At 42.4% G+C, this 16079-nt stretch overlaps 1 protein-coding gene across 4 annotated transcripts in view; it reads right to left on the reverse strand.

Annotated features, from left to right (window-relative positions):
* Window positions 1-8082: 8082 nt before the first annotated feature.
* The window catches only part of NEK7 (NIMA related kinase 7), a 65676-nt gene continuing 57679 nt past the window's right edge, over window positions 8083-16079 (reverse strand). For all 4 annotated transcript variants that reach the window (XM_069967502.1, XM_069967500.1, XM_069967499.1 and 1 more), the window contains one exon: window positions 8083-9757. In XM_069967502.1, the coding sequence (XP_069823603.1) occupies window positions 9647-9757 (111 nt within the window). In that variant the 3' untranslated portion in view covers window positions 8083-9646. The remainder of the gene's footprint in view (window positions 9758-16079) is intronic.

The raw sequence follows: 16079 nt of genomic DNA on the forward strand, positions 1-16079 counted from the left end.
AGTATATGAGAGCAGCCCCAATAATCCTGGTGTACAGAGTCTATGAGAGCAGCCCCAATAATCCTGGTGTACAGGGTCTATGAGAGCAGCCCCAATAATCCTGGTGTACAGAGTATATGAGAGCAGCCCCAATAATCCTGGTGTACAGGGTCTATGAGAGCAGCCAATTTATGCCTCCATGTAGTATTTAGGCCCAATTTTAGCCCTCATATAGTTCGCAGGGTCCCTCTGTGCTCTCATATAGTAAAAAGCCCACCATCTATACCCTAACATAGTAGATTATCCCCTCTCATTCCTCCATATAGAAGATAGACCCTCCCTGTGCACCCCCATATAGTAGTGAGGCCCCTCTGTACCTTCATACTGAAATTCAGCTTCTCTGTGCATCCATATAGTAGTTAGGCCTTCTGTGCCCCAATATAGTAATTATTTCCCTCAGTTTCCATGTAGTAGTAGTTAGGGCCCTCTGTGCCCTCATAGAGAAGGGAGACTCCCCTCTGTGCATCTATATAGTATTTAGACCTCTCTGTGTAGGCAATCCCCCCCCCCACCACCACCAGATCATTTAGGTAATCCCCCCAGTATGTATTCCCCATGCAGCCACTCCCTTCCCCCAGCAGTAATCTCCCTGGTAATCCTCCTGGTGGTTAGACACCACTACCACCACTGTGAGTAGACTGTACCTCCAAATTAGATACCCCCTTTTCCATTAGCCAGCACATCCCATATCCCAACCCCTAATAGATAACATCCTTCCCAGGAGTTAGCCCCACCCACCCCTATAGATAACATCCTTCCCAGGAGTTAGCCCCACCCACCCCTATAGATAACATCCTTCCCAGGAGTTAGCCCCACCCACCCCTATAGATAACATCCTTCCCAGGAGTTAGCCCCACCCACCCCTATAGATAACATCCTTCCCAGGAGTTAGCCCCACCCACCCCTATGGATAACATCCTTCCCAGGAGTTAGCCACCCACCCACATAGGTCTTCACCTCTATAACTAAGGAAAAAAAGTCATACTTACCTGCAGTGTGGTTGCAGTACTGTAGTGTTCTGTTGTCGACTCTCTTCCTGCTCTCTGGGCGCACAAGTGACATCACTCATGTCCCACAGCTCTAAGGGAGGGATTGGCAGGGTGGAGAGCCAATGGATTCCTCGCCTTATCAATCACCCTGCTGCATTCAATTGTATGTTGTGTGTATCATTCGGGAGCTTAGATTGCAGACAACACTTAAGATCTCTCCTTATATCCTAGCTGTGGCAATTCTGTAATGGCATGTTACATACGCCCCTGGCAGTGAATTTAATGTGAGCCCCATCCCCATACGGTATACAATTATAGAAGGTAATAGCTGTAGATTTATGGTGTTATTAGCATTCCAAGGCATTAACATTTACAAGGCAGACACCCCACCCCCATTTCTTTTTATTATTGTATTCATAGTTATAAACTTTCTATACAGTAACTTTTCCAGTTTTCTGGTGCCTACAGTATCTTTCTTTTACATAATCCCATCCCATCTCTTAAAGGGGTAGTTCACAAAAAAAACCTTTCAAATCAACTGGTGCCAGAAAGGGCCAGAGATTTGTAATTTACTTCTAATTAAAAAAAAAAATCAAGTCTTCCAGTACCTATCAGCTGCTGTATGTCTTGCAGAAAGTGGTGTATTATTTCCAGTCTGACACCTTCCTCTCTGCTGCCACCTCTGTCCATGTCAGGAACTGTCCAGAGCAGCAGCAAATCCACATAGAAAACCTCTCCTGCTCTCCAAACTGGAAGTAATACACCACTTCCTGCAGGACATACAGCAGCTGTTAAGTACTGGAAGACTTGAGATTTTGTAAGAGAAGTAAATTACAAATCTCTGGCACTTTCTGGCACCAGCTGATTTGAGAGAAAAAAATTTTGTGAACTACCCCTTTAATAATCCATCCTTCCCCCTGACCAACAAATGTATGCATCCCATCATGCATTGCTGACATTGGTTCTCCTCTTCTTGTATTCCCCTGGTGTAGAGACTATACCACTGTGCTCACTTACTGCTGAGACTCTATCTCCACTGCAACTGAGCATGTGCGACCAGCAACATGAAGTTAAACTACAGGTCATAACCCTAGGAGACCAACTAAAACATTGCATTTTGGGTCAGTATGTCGGGAGGGATTATGTAGAAAACTACTGAAAAGATTTTAGCAACTTTTAGATACCGAAACACCCAGTATAGCAGTCAGAGCTTCAATTTTCCAATCTATAGAGCTCAAACCCCCTGCAGTGAGAGATTTAACCCCTTAAGGACAGGGCCAATTTCTCATTTTGCGCTTTTGTTTTTTCCTCCTTGTGCTTAAAAGGCCATAGCACAATTTTTTTCACCTAGAAACGCACATGAGCCCTTATTTCTTGCATCACTAATTGTACTTTCCAATTACAGGCTGAATTTTCGTATAAAGTACACTGCGAAACCAGAAAAAATTATATGTGCGGTGAAGTAAAAAAATTTTATTTGGGGGGATTTTGTGTTTACACCATTCGCTCTGGGGTAAAACTTACTTGTTATACATATTCCTCAAGTTAGTACGATTACAACAATATGGAACTTGTGCAACTTTTATTTTATTTGATGGCTTTAAAAAAAATTAAAACCTTTTTATTAAAAAAAATAAATGTTCCTTAAAATCGCTCCCTTCCCAGGCTTATAGCGCTTTTATCCTTTGGTCTATGGGGCTGTGTGAGGTGTCATTTTTTGCGACATGATCTGTACTTTCTATCGGTACCTTGTTTGCGTATATGCAACTTTTTGAACACTTTTTTGCACAATTTTGCACTTTGGAATTTTTTTGCGCTTACGCCTGTGTTCGGGTGATTAAACACAGTGATACCAAACATGTTTATTTATTTATAAAATGGGGAAAGGGGGGTGATTCAGACTTTTATTAGGGGGAGGGTATTTTTTTTTTTTATTAATAAAAAAATATATATATATTTTTTTTTACACACATACTAGAAGTCCCCCTGGGGTTAGGGTTATTCCGCCTGGGGGACTGCTAGTATCACTACACTGATCTTCCATTGAGATCTATGCAGTATAGATATACTGCATAGATCCATGAGATCTGTGCTCTATTTCTCTCAGCTGCTGCAGCCAAGAACAATGGATTACCATAACGGCACAGACCCCCAGCCAGCTCAGATGCGGGGACCACCCCTCCGCGATCGCATTTCTCGCGGGGCAGGGACATGGGAAATATTACTGGAGCATACCACAAGGAGGGGAAGCTGAGTTGTGAGCTTCATCTATTGTTTTCTCCATCTACTAGTGTCACCTTTCACTGTAATGCTGTACAGATCACTTTCCAGCAGCCTCCTCCTTATCATCACAGACAGAACAGGAAGTCTCTGCTTAGTCTCCAGCCCGGTGGAGAGAATGAAAACTGCATTTCAGCAGTATTTTATAATGTATATAGTAAATATAAAATATATACTATACTTAAGTTACTATAGTAATATATATATATATATATATATATATATATATATATATATATATATATATATATACATATATATATATTTTTTTTATTTTTATTTATTTATTTATTTTTTTTTCTTAGCAAATTTTGAGGGGAAAATCATTTAAATAAATAAAACATAAAAACCTGATTTAAACAATAGGCCATTCTCTGATGGCACATTGCAAACACCTAGAACCTAGTGGCGCTATTTCAGCCGTGTTTTATTTCTAAGCCTGAACCCCTTTAAGTCAGACTAAGCAGCAAGTATGGTCAGACGTGGCGTAAAATAATTAGGGGGAACATACATGGTTAGAAATCATAGTAACAAAGCTTGAGCCCAACAAATAGACAAGATCAGTGTTTGGAATGTGTCGCGTCTCAATACTGAAAATTTTTTAGATTGATGAATACAGAAAACCAACAGGACAGCCAATGTATATATCTATGGTATATACCAACACTGGTTCAGCTGTGTTATTTAGATGTTGGGAAGATACCACAGATCCACTGCATGTAACATCAAAAGAGCGACATGAATAGTAATTGTTAGTGTGAAGTGAACATTTAAATTCTATCAAACGCGCTTCCCGAGGTTGACCGCAGGGAAAAGCGAGATCTTCGATTCTTCCTGTCCTCTGAAGATCTTCACTTTTTTTTTTTTTTTTTGATTCTGAAAACTGCTTGCAAATGAAATCTCTCTGTGGTGCGCTGAAATACAAAAAAAAAATAAAAAAATAAAATGGGAATAAAATAAAATAAAATAAAAAAAATCAACTTTTTTTTTTTTTGAATTTGGCCTTTTATCCCTGGAGGGAAATAGGGAGCAGAGGGAAAAAGATATTGTGTCCAGCCGAACCGACAAGAGGTATTGGATCAATAGGCGTTTCAGCGGGATTCCGCTTAATGAAGGTTTCTTCAACAGAGAAGCTTTTTTGCTAATAACAGTGGGTATTATGGACGGCCGCGTGGAGCAAAACATCTGTAGGAAAGACAAAATAATTGCTTCGTTTTGCTTTAGAAAGGATTAGGAAGAATCTAAACCCACAGCAAAGCGTTTTACTTTGAGGAAGTTTGAGGACGGCTTTTCAACAACCGCCCCCCCATATGTTTGTATTGAAGAAGATAAATCATTAATATGGCACCGCGGGGTGAGGAGTCGTGGTTTGTACTACACAATGAGCCGAAGCTTTGAGGTCAATGATACACGGTGCAGGGAGATGTGTACGACAAGGATGGGCGACATGTGTTTATACTGACGGATAATGTATTCAGTCCTTTCAAGATTATGTGCACTACCTATATACACAGGCAGATATCTGATATATATATATATATATATATATATATATATATACACACACACGGGTATATATGCTCAACCACCTATATCTATAGATATCTGATATATAACCATGTACGCTCGCTCATCTATAGATACCCAATATACATACACAGACATAGGGTCACCTATCTATAGACACCTGATATACACAGACGTATACAGACATATACAGACACACTCTATATACCCTATACACTCATCTAAACATATCAGACACTGAATATATACACAGATGTCTAAAGGTATCTCTTATATAAAATCCTCACCTTCTCTCTCTCTCTCTCTATATATATATATATATATATATATATATATATATATATATATAATGGCTCTTCTGCTCTCTCATATATATTGTTATCGGTCTCATTCTGTCTCTTTCCTGTGCTCTCTCGTTCTATTCTTCATACACACTGTTCTCTCTACTTGTACTCACTCTCTGTGTCTATGTAAGTTTTTGTTGCCTTCCCCTTCTTCCTACCTCGTTCAGTCTCTCCCGATATCCCTCACTTATGCTCTCTCTCTCTGTATCCCTCTCATTCTGTCTCTCTCCCTGTAGCCCTCATCTCTCTACATCTCTTCTTATATGGGCCATCTATCATCTATCCCCTCATCCAGTATGATTTCCTATATCCTCCCTCTCTCTCTCCTTATAGCCTCTCTCTGTATCTCCCTCATCCAGTCTCTCTCTATATCCTCCATCTCTCTCCCTCATCCAGTCTCTCTCTATATCCCGCATCTCACTCCCTCATGCTGTCTCTCTCTATACCCCCCATCTCTCTCCCTCGTCCATTCTCTCTCTATACCCCCCATCTCTCTCCCTCGGCCAGTCTCTCTGTATATCCCCCATCTCTCTCCCTCGGCCAGTCTCTCTCTATATCCCCCATCTCTCTCCCTCATGCTGTCTCTCTCTATATCCTTCACCTCTCTCATGCTGTCTCTCTCTATATCCTTCATCTCTCTCATGCTGTCTCTCTCTATATCCCCCATCTCTCTCTCAGTCGACCAGTCTCTCTCTATATCCCCCATCTCTCCCTTATCCAGTCTCTCTATATCCCCCATCTCTCTCCCTCGGCCAGTCTCTCTCTATATCCTCCATCTCTCTCCCTCGGCCAGTCTCTCTCTATATCCCCCATCTCTCTCCCTTGTCCAGTCTCTCTCTATATCCCCCATCTCTCTCCCTTATCCAGTCTCTCTATATCCTCCATCTCTCCCCCTTGGCCAGTCTCTCTATATCCCATCTCTCTCCCTCATGCTGTCTCTCTCTATATCCCCCATCTCTCCCTTATCCAGTCTCCCTCTATATCCCCCATCTCTCCCTTATCCAGTCTCCCTCTATATCCCCCATCTCTCCCTTATCCAGTCTCTCTCTATATCCTCCATCTCTCTCCCTCGGCCAGTCTCTCTCTATATCCCCCATCTCTCCCTTATCCAGTCTCTCTCTATATCCTCCATCTCTCCCCCTTGGCCAGTCTCTCTATATCCCATCTCTCTCTCATGCTGTCTCTCTCTATATCCCCCATCTCTCTCCCTCGGACAGTCTCTCTATATCCCCCATCTCTCTCCCTCGGCCAGTCTCTCTCTATATCCCCCATCTCTCTCTCATGCTGTCTCTCTCTATATCCTCCATCTCTCTCTCTCATGCTGTCTCTCTCTATATCCCATCTCTCTCCCTCATGCTGTCTCTCTCTATATCCCCCATCTCTCTCCCTCAACCAGTCTCTCTCTATATCCTCCATCTCTCTCTCTCTCATGCTGTCTTTCTCTATATCCTCCATCTCTCTCCCTCATGCAGTCTCTCTCTATATCCCCCACCTCTCTAGGAGCGCACACAGTAGTATGACTGATCTGCAGCCCATGTAATATTGATAGCTTTACACCACTCTGCACAAATATTCCCAAATTTCTCCATATCTCTCTCTGTATCCTCACCATATAACCCGCAGCCTCCCGTCATTAATGCACGCCGCGGCCACATCTCCACGCACTCTCTTAGGACCAACACAGTCATAAGACATTTACTTTAGAAATTCATATTTATTTATATTCTGTAAGATAGCACAACACATAGTTATTCTCTGTATAAGGCCGTATACCACCATATAGCGATGGAAAAAGATACAGAAGGCAAATAGTTAACGGTATACATTGAACAAAGGAAACATAGAATATAAAGGAGACTCTGTTCAAATAAATATAGTAATTGTTGATTTCAATGGAAGTCGATTCATCCTTTCTGGGTATACGGGTATCTGCATATTTTACAAGGGGAAGGTTACAAAATATACTCTCAATATAACATATCCTGTACACTGGTGCCGTAGCTTTACCTGTATAAGAGGCTATATGGTGTGCAGCCCATAAACCGCAATAGAAAGACACATATAAGGAAGCACATACTGGATGGGGCGGGATACAGTATATATATGACGGACTGCGGAGATTCTTCTTTGGGCTGCCGACATACATTTAACATCTTTTATGGCTGTACATTGGCAACAATGTAACCAAACCCGCAAATCCTTCAAAGGTTGTGAAAAATAAAATCTAAAAATATTTTATTATACTTCATTATAAAATATATACTCATATACGTATATATCTGAACGTCAAAAAATGACAATAACATTGGCTTAAAATGGTTTAGACCTGGTTCATAGGAGCATATGGACAAGGACATTTTCCACCTGATTTAAAGGGAACTGTCATATTGTACATCTTAGGGCCCCAGGCTATAAAGCAGGAGGAGCTGAGCAGATTGATATATAGTTTTATGGGAAAAGATTTAGAAGAACTTGTCATAAATTGATATAAAGCTTAGCTCGTTTTAGGCTTAGGAGTCCAGTGGGCGGTCCTAATCAGTAAGTGACAGTCTTCCCTGGTTTAGTTTACTAAATAACTTTAGTTAGTGTAAAAATAACTGTCAGTCACTGATTAGGACCGCCCACTGGACTCCTAAGTCTAAAATGAGCTGAGCTTTAGATCAATGTATTACAGTTTCTAATAAATCTTTTCCCATAAAACTATATATCAATCTGCTCAGCTCTTCCTCCACTATTACATGGCGACTACAGATTGGACGGCATTTATTTATGGGACAGATTAAGCTGAATTTGTAACAATTTCATTTTAATCACTGTTTATTCTCTGTTTAGGAGTCCAGTGGGCGGTCCTACTCAGTGACTGACAATCTTCCCAATAATAATTAGCCCAATCACAGATTAGCACCACCCACTGGACTCATTAGCCCAGAATAAGCAGGGATTAAAGTTTATGAATTACAATTTATACTGAACCTTTTTTCCCCATACAAGTATGTATTAGTCTACCATAATATGCTCCTCAAAGATTATACTGTACGTTCAACATGAGAATAATAACCCCCATTTATATATCTGGAGGGTGTATGAAACTCCTGTCAGGGAAAGAAACTGAACACAAGAACAAGGGGCCACAATCTGAGATTGGGGTAAAAGGTCAGAATCAACATGAGAAAATATTACTTTAATGAAAGAGTAGTAGATACCTGGAACAAACTTCCAGCAGATGTGGTAGGTAAACCTACAGTAAGTGAATGTAAACCTGCCTGGTATACACATATATCTATCCTAAGATGATAATATAAGGATGATTCTATGTTTTTACATATGCTCATGTGAACGAGGTCTAAACCAGAATTTATGACATAAAACGGAAAACTCTTTCCTCGCTGGATTAAAAAGACGATCAGATTGTACATTTCTCTTCTGAACACTGCAAACGTATATACATCGCACAAACACATCTTTATATCGGAGTGTGAAGGATGTACGGAGCCTGAACGTTACAAAAAGGCACCTAGTGATAAGGCAAAAACTTATATGTACCTTCCTATGCATTCCAGCCCTAACACTGCCCCCTATGGGCCGTGGGTACCGGTAAATACTTAGCATGACAAGAAAATCTGCAAATACTACAAAGTGCAAAAAATATTTGTGATTCTGGAGTCTGTTGGAGGCTTCTTTCCCGGTATGGAAGGCAAATTGTGATAGAAATCGTTGATTTTTTTGGTCCTACGCTCTAGTCTGCCCTACGATAAAAACTATCCTCATTGACAACGCTACAGGCGACGGGGACGATTGTCTCTATGGGACATAGATACCTGCCGGTATACAAGAATGGATGGAGAAGGCAGGAATCTAAAGACTTAGAATACACCAAGATACAAATAAAAAAAATATATACTGGAGGGGGGGGGGGAGGAACTAGCGTAAAAGGATAATAAAACTTTACATTGCACACAAGTCTTTATAAAGGCACAAGGTATATGAGCAGCGAGGTAAAGAAGGGGTTAATGTCATCCTGGTTATAGGACTTGTACGGGACTGCGTGTTGTGGTGGATAGCAATGAACCCATTCATAGGACTAACCCTTCAAGACCACCAAATCACCCGGCTCAATTTGCTTCCCCTACACCCAGTACACAGCTTTAACTGGTTACATAAAAAGGACAAAAACGCCCATCGTTGCACTCCTCATAGCGGATCACACGTGGATACCCATTACTGCTGGCAACCCACACTGACTGCAGAACGGGGGGGCGAGGGTCTTAACTAGAGGGGGTGGATTTCATCCAGATCAACCTGAAAAGTTAAGTGTCCAATCCAAAAAAACAACAACACGTAGTGGCCTTTGTAATACACCATAAGCCCACCGAAGAGCGCCAAAACCTGCCCACATCTACGGAGTATACTGGGGAAATTCTTGAAAGTAATGGACGTAGGGTGGGAGAATCCTCGAAGACTAGTAATCTAGCTGGTGGCGGTCACGGCGTGCATTCTCTTTGCAACCTCGTACACGTAGGTTACGTCTGGTCTCTTCTCCGGGTCTGGATTGATGCAGGTGTTCACCAACATACGCAGCTAGGGAGACAGAAGGAAGACATGGTAATAGTTAACACCAAAAAGAAAAAAAGATCCCCATAGGGATCAACTGTGACCCCGTGCAGAAGACAAATATTCTAATACATGATACACACGGCCTAAAAGGAGAAGTCTGGCAAATTTTAAAGTTTGCCAGGAGGCAGGGACAGGGGGGAATATAATAAACAATCACTACTTACCTCTCCCCGTGCCCCCGATGCATCACAAGCTCCAGGGTCATGGCCAGAACTCCTTGTCACGACTCAGGGGGGAAATGCCCAACCCGGTTAATGGATATCCCTATCAGCCAATCAGTGACTGCAGCAGTGTCCCGCCCCAGTCACTGTTTGGCTGAGCAGGCAACTCATCCGCCTAATGAGGACGCCGCTGGAGCTGGGGATCTTGGTGCAGCAAGGGAGTGCTACGGAGGCACGGGGAAAGGTAAGTAGTGCTTGTTTATTACATTCCTCCCTGCCACCACCTGCTAGAATTTTTTTTAATATCACTGAAGTTGTCTCAATCTGTACAAGAATGCAACATAAACTAAAAAGCAACAATTAGCAACAGGTCCTGAGGCAACATGAACTAACATGAACCCGAACTCTGCACTTGATTACCGGTGGCTGAAGAAGTTCTGGAAAACGTGGTTACAGCCTATGGCCTGTGGCTGTATCCATGTATTCCAGGCAGCCTTAGGGCTGCATCCAACCTCTTAAGCCACCAGTATTCAAATACAGAGTTTGGGTTCGGATGGACCTGAGCGTTTCAAGGTTCGCTCACCACTAAAGAAGAACTATAATGGCAAAAAAGTATACAACAAACTAAGGTCTGCAATTATGGACCCATTCATTTGTATGGTCCCGTAGATGTTATGGGTCTGTCCTGGGGCTGTGATCCGACCTGCAAAAAAACACAGGTCAGCCCTAGAACGAACTGCAATTGCAGAGATCACCATGAATGGGTCCATGCAATTGCAGACGGCTACAGATGCAGGTGTGGTGGGTGCTGCGTGTAGGTCTGTGGCCAAAGATGGCACTACGGATAAGTGAACATCACAAAAACATATAAAAATGATCAAAAAAACAAAACATGAAAATGTAAATAAAATAAAATAAACTGAAAAAATGAAATGTGCTTAAATGGAGCATTAAAAAAAAAATGCAACAAGGGAAAACATAAACTAGGATGCAACGTGTACTACAATGCAATATTAAATAAAAGGCAAAACGTGAAAATGGGAAATGTAAAAAAAAATTAAAATAAACATAACTAAAATGCAACCACTACAAAAATGCAACACAAACTAAAATGCAACATGCCGCTTGCACTTTGGTTTTGCAATGAAGGAGTTAACTGCAAGTTTTTTTTTTTCTGGCGGATGCTTTAAAGCAGAAACTAAAAATGTTATTCAATAAAAAAATATATATATAAATAAAACTGTCGCTCTTTAACTGGGAGATCCTCTATGGGGCAGAGTTTTTGATATGTGCCCCTGGGCTGTGACTCTGGATTCACACTTAGCAGCAAAATCACAGCCCTGCAGGCAGGACCGGCACAGCCGCTCAGCTGAGTGGTACCCTCATTATAATCCCCCCGCAGGTCGTCATGGCAACTGCCATCCTGGAGCATCCCTGTACCTTCCTAATAAGCTACCATGTGAAATGCAAATGCGGACAGTCTGAAAATTAGTCAAGGAGAATAGGCGATGAGGATGCAGATATGTGAAATATTCATGTGCAGGCTGGAAGCGCGAGGGAGGGGGGTAGAGACGGAGAGAAAGAGGAGAGAAAGAGTGAGAGAAGAAGAGGGGAACGGGGAGGAGGAGACAACGTGAGTGTCAGAACAAAAGGCTGCCCCTGACACCCGCACCATTACAGAGGGGAGCAGCAGTATATATGTGCACGGCCATTATATACACATACAGAAGCTGTGTCCGCCCTGAAGGCCATGTGCATGGGGCAAGTATATAACATGGTGATATCGGCTTCATACACTACAGCAGACTGGCCCTCCATGAAGGTAGTCATTATTATATAGAAAACTACTGGGGTTCAGGGGTTATAAGTTATTTATATATATATATATATATATATATATATATATATATATATATATCTATCACTCCATTAAAGGGAAGGCGTCATCAGAAAATCAGACTTCTTGGTTAAATAATGTTTCTATGTAAAACATTTAAGAATTTTTGGTGACATTTTATCTAACTTTCCATATTATAAAATAATCCTGCTTTTATTCTCACCACTGGGGCTAAAACTAAGCTGAGACTTCCTGTTGTGTCTGTGGTGATAAGGAGGAGGCTGCTGTAAAGTGATCCGTACAGCATTGCAGCGTCATGTGACACCAGTAGATAGAGGAGACAATAGCAGCTCCCTGTGGAATGACCTCTTTACAGGTCACAGAGCGCGCTCAGTAATGGTTCACATTCATCTAAAGGGGACAGACTATGGGGGAAATTTATCAAACATGGTGTAAAGTAAAACTGGCTCAGTTGCCCCTAGCAACCAATCAGATTCCACCTTTCATTCTTCACAGTCTCTTTGGAAAATGAAAGGTGGAATCTGATTGGCTGCTAGGGGCAACTGAGCCAGTTTCACTTTACACCATGTTTGATAAATCTCCCCCTATGTCTATTGTCGTCTATGTCCATGAGGCTTGCTGTAAAACATGTCACTAAATGCTGTTAAAAACAGCCCAGGCAATATGACCGCCCCCCATAACAATGTGATATAATCAAAAATGATATAAATAAAAATTAAAGTGAGGAAATAGAAACAGATTAGAATAAAAGAACAAGTTTTAGTATACGACTCTAATCAGTAAAAGAAAGGAGACACATTCCCTTTAAAGGCTTATGGGACGTCCATACCACAGCAGAGCTCATAAATCCCATAGTGAATGAATGGGGTGGTGGTCGAGCACGTGCACTCACACTCTAGTCATTCAGGAGACATTTGACCTCTCAATAGGGGCCCCAGCGGATGAGATACTACCGATCAGCTAGTTATCCAATATTCTGTGCATAAGGATCTTGGTATAACCCAATAATATTTGGTATTACAAGTTGAGATGAGGGAACTTTGTGCACATTTGAGTTCATTCCGACATGTGATATCCGGTGTCTAAAGAAGCTGGATGCAGCCCTGAGGCTGCCTGGAAAACATGGATACAGACATAGGCCATAGGCTGTATCCATGTTTCTCAGCACTCCTTAGGGATGCATCCATCTTCTTCAGACACCGGTAATCACATGTCGGAATGAACTTGAGGTTCACTCATCTCTAACTACAAGACTTATTAGAGCTATTATGTAGACGATGTGCCCGTAACTAATAACACTTTTAAATCTCTTATATATAAGTTTTTATTTTAAATCCTCCTTAAATCCTGTGTATGTATCTATGAGGGGGAGCAGGGGTGGTAGTCACGGCTGATGTTGGTGCAGTGGACCTGTCATCACAGGCCATACAAATTGTACATGATACATGGGCAAGGGTTACAGATTCTGGATTGACAACAGTATGTGACCAGCGGAGGACCACAGGATCTGCTGCATATTACTTTTTATTAAATACAGGGAAGATAGAAAAGTGTGAAAAAAAGTGTAGAAACCTCTAAATCTTAACTATGATGAAGATTTCAGGTATGTTTATATCCACAGGTGTAAAGGGTAAATGGAATAGCTTTCATTACTTATTTTATATCACACCTTATGGTGCTTGTTCTGGTAAAAAGTTGTTTTTATCACCTGTGGATTGGTATATGTGGGTGGGGCCTCGTGGCCTTTGTGCCTATGCGGTGATGACATCACGGATGGGGGCGGGGCTAAGTGGCGGAGCAATGTGGCACAAAGGCCACGAGGCCGCACCCACATATACCAATCCACAGGTGATAAAAACGACTTTTTACCAGAACAAGCACCATGAGGTGTGATATAAAATAAGTAATGAAAGCTATAACATTTACCCTTTACACCTGTGGAGAGCAGTCAAAATGCAAATAGTGGGGGACAGTGTCACTTTAAGTGTCACTGTCTTTTTCTTTTCTTTTTTTTTTTTTTTGCAGAAATCAATAGTCCAGGCGATTTTAAGAAACTTTGTAATTGGGTTTATTAGGCCAATCTGCCATTATCTGCATTCAAAATGCCTTTCCCCAGGTCCCCCCTCCCCCTCCTCTCTCTTATTCACTGCTCATTATCAGGAAATCTCGACTCTTTTACATCAGTCGAGCCCTGTGTAATCTATGGAGAGGGGAGGGGGAGGAGGGAGATTAGTCACCGGCAAAGAGCAGAGAACAAACGATTACACAGTTGGAGCTGTATTTAGAGGTCAGTGCTGACTTCAGATAGCCAGTTATGTAGCTGCAAATTAACTCTTTGTTGTCCTGTTTTGGTGCCTCATCTCCCTCCACCCCTCCCCTCTCCAAAGAGAACCATGAAGACAGGGGGGAGAGCTTCAAACTGCTTTTTCATTATAAAAATGCATTTTTCAGCTAATAAACCCAATTACAAAGTTTCTTAAAATCGCCTGTACTATTGATTTCTGCAAAAAAATTTAAACGACAGGGACACTGTAAGTTGCTGCGGATTAGACAGATACATTTCTGAAATCTGCAGCGGGTTAAGTACATGAGAACATACCCATTAAAGGAGAACTTCGGCAGAGTGCTGAGGAAGGGAAGGATGAAAGAAGTTGCATGATGTCGCCTCTCCCGCTCCAGCACTGATGCTGGTAACCCACAGCTCTGGTCCAATGTTCCCGGATGCTTTTGGGTCTCAGTGGAAACCTGGCATGTGACATGTTAGGCCCGCTCAGCCAGTTAGGGGCCAAGGCTGGACCGCCTACAGCCGACTGGGGTCGGGAGACCGGAGCGGCGGGATACCGGCATCAGTGCTGGAGCAGGGGAGGAAAGAACATGTTACTTCTTTCATCCTCCCCTACCCCGGCACTCTGCCCAAAAATCACCCCAGCCCAGAGTTCTCCTTTAAGTCTGCAGCCTGTCAAGTTACGCTGCAGAAAAGTTAGGGTTGGATTTAGTATGGATTTTCCCTATTGATTGGGCTGTCCAAGCGGCACAATAAGTTGGCAGCTGCAATTTCTTCCAATTTCTTATGTAAATGATAGTAAATCTGTCAGGGTATTCCAATACTCCTCCTCCAGATAAGCTCTGATCAGCACAAATGGGAAAAGTTGGCCTGAATGGTGATTGCACAAACATTGTTGACTTTTATGCTAGAAAACAGGCATACAACAAAGTTTTTCACACCGGTGCCCTCTAACACACTGCAGATTATGTCCCAGAAGTTTTTGGGAACTTTCAGTTCTTGGTATCAAGTCAAGTGTCACCTGTGTTAAGGACAGTATAGCACTTTGATGAGCAGCCCAACCCCCCCCCCCCCCCCCCCCAAAAAAAAAAGTAAAAGAAAAAAAACACAAACATACTCACCTGTCGCTGCCACTTTGTTGGCTTCCAGCCTCCTAAGATGCCCTGACCTCATTGGAGCTGCCACCTTAAGCCCCTATTACATGAGGTGTCATAAAGGAGCAAACGAGCGCCGTCAGTTCCTCTTTCCCCGCGTCGCCAGTGAGCGGGTAAGTACAGGGGGTTGCCTGGGTGATCGTTGATTGTCTGGGCAGCACGTAGCAGATAGAAGCAGTCTGCTGCCACTGCTCCTAGTCCATGGAGCTACAGCAGCAGATTGTTATTATATTGTCTTGCAAACGACAGCAACGATCAGCCAACATAGTTCATGTCGGTTGATCGTTGCATTCTATTACACAAGAGGATTATCGGCCGGATGCGGCCGATAATAGTTTTGTGTAATAGGGCCTTTAGCCAATCACTGACCACAGAGACGAGTCATCTCAGCAAGTGACTGAACAAACCACTAAAAGTGACAAAGAATCGGGGCAGGTGAGTACGGGTTGTTTTTCTCTCTACTTTTTTAGTGCCCTGACTCCCTTTCAAAAATAAATTCTGGGGCCCTTCTGGGGTTTTCTGTGCAGACTATTCATTTTAATACCCCCCGAATGCAGTGAGGGAAAAAAAAAAAAAAAAAAAGTCATATTAACTTATTCCAATCCTCTCCTGCTGCTGCCGTTTTGAAGGTTCCCTCTGCTGTCCACTCCTGTCTGATTCCAGTGACATTTCATTCCTGAAGGCAAAGCGGCACTCTCAGTCAGTGCAGCAGATCTGCCAGAATGATGCCGGCTGATTTTGCATCACGTATCACTTCTGAGATCATAGTCGGCCAAGAGGACGTCCACCTACATGGGCTTTCTGCTAGTAAGACTGAGTAACACGGCAG

Source organism: Dendropsophus ebraccatus, chromosome 4, assembly GCF_027789765.1.
Source record: "Dendropsophus ebraccatus isolate aDenEbr1 chromosome 4, aDenEbr1.pat, whole genome shotgun sequence".
NCBI classification, from domain to species: Eukaryota; Metazoa; Chordata; class Amphibia; order Anura; family Hylidae; genus Dendropsophus; species Dendropsophus ebraccatus.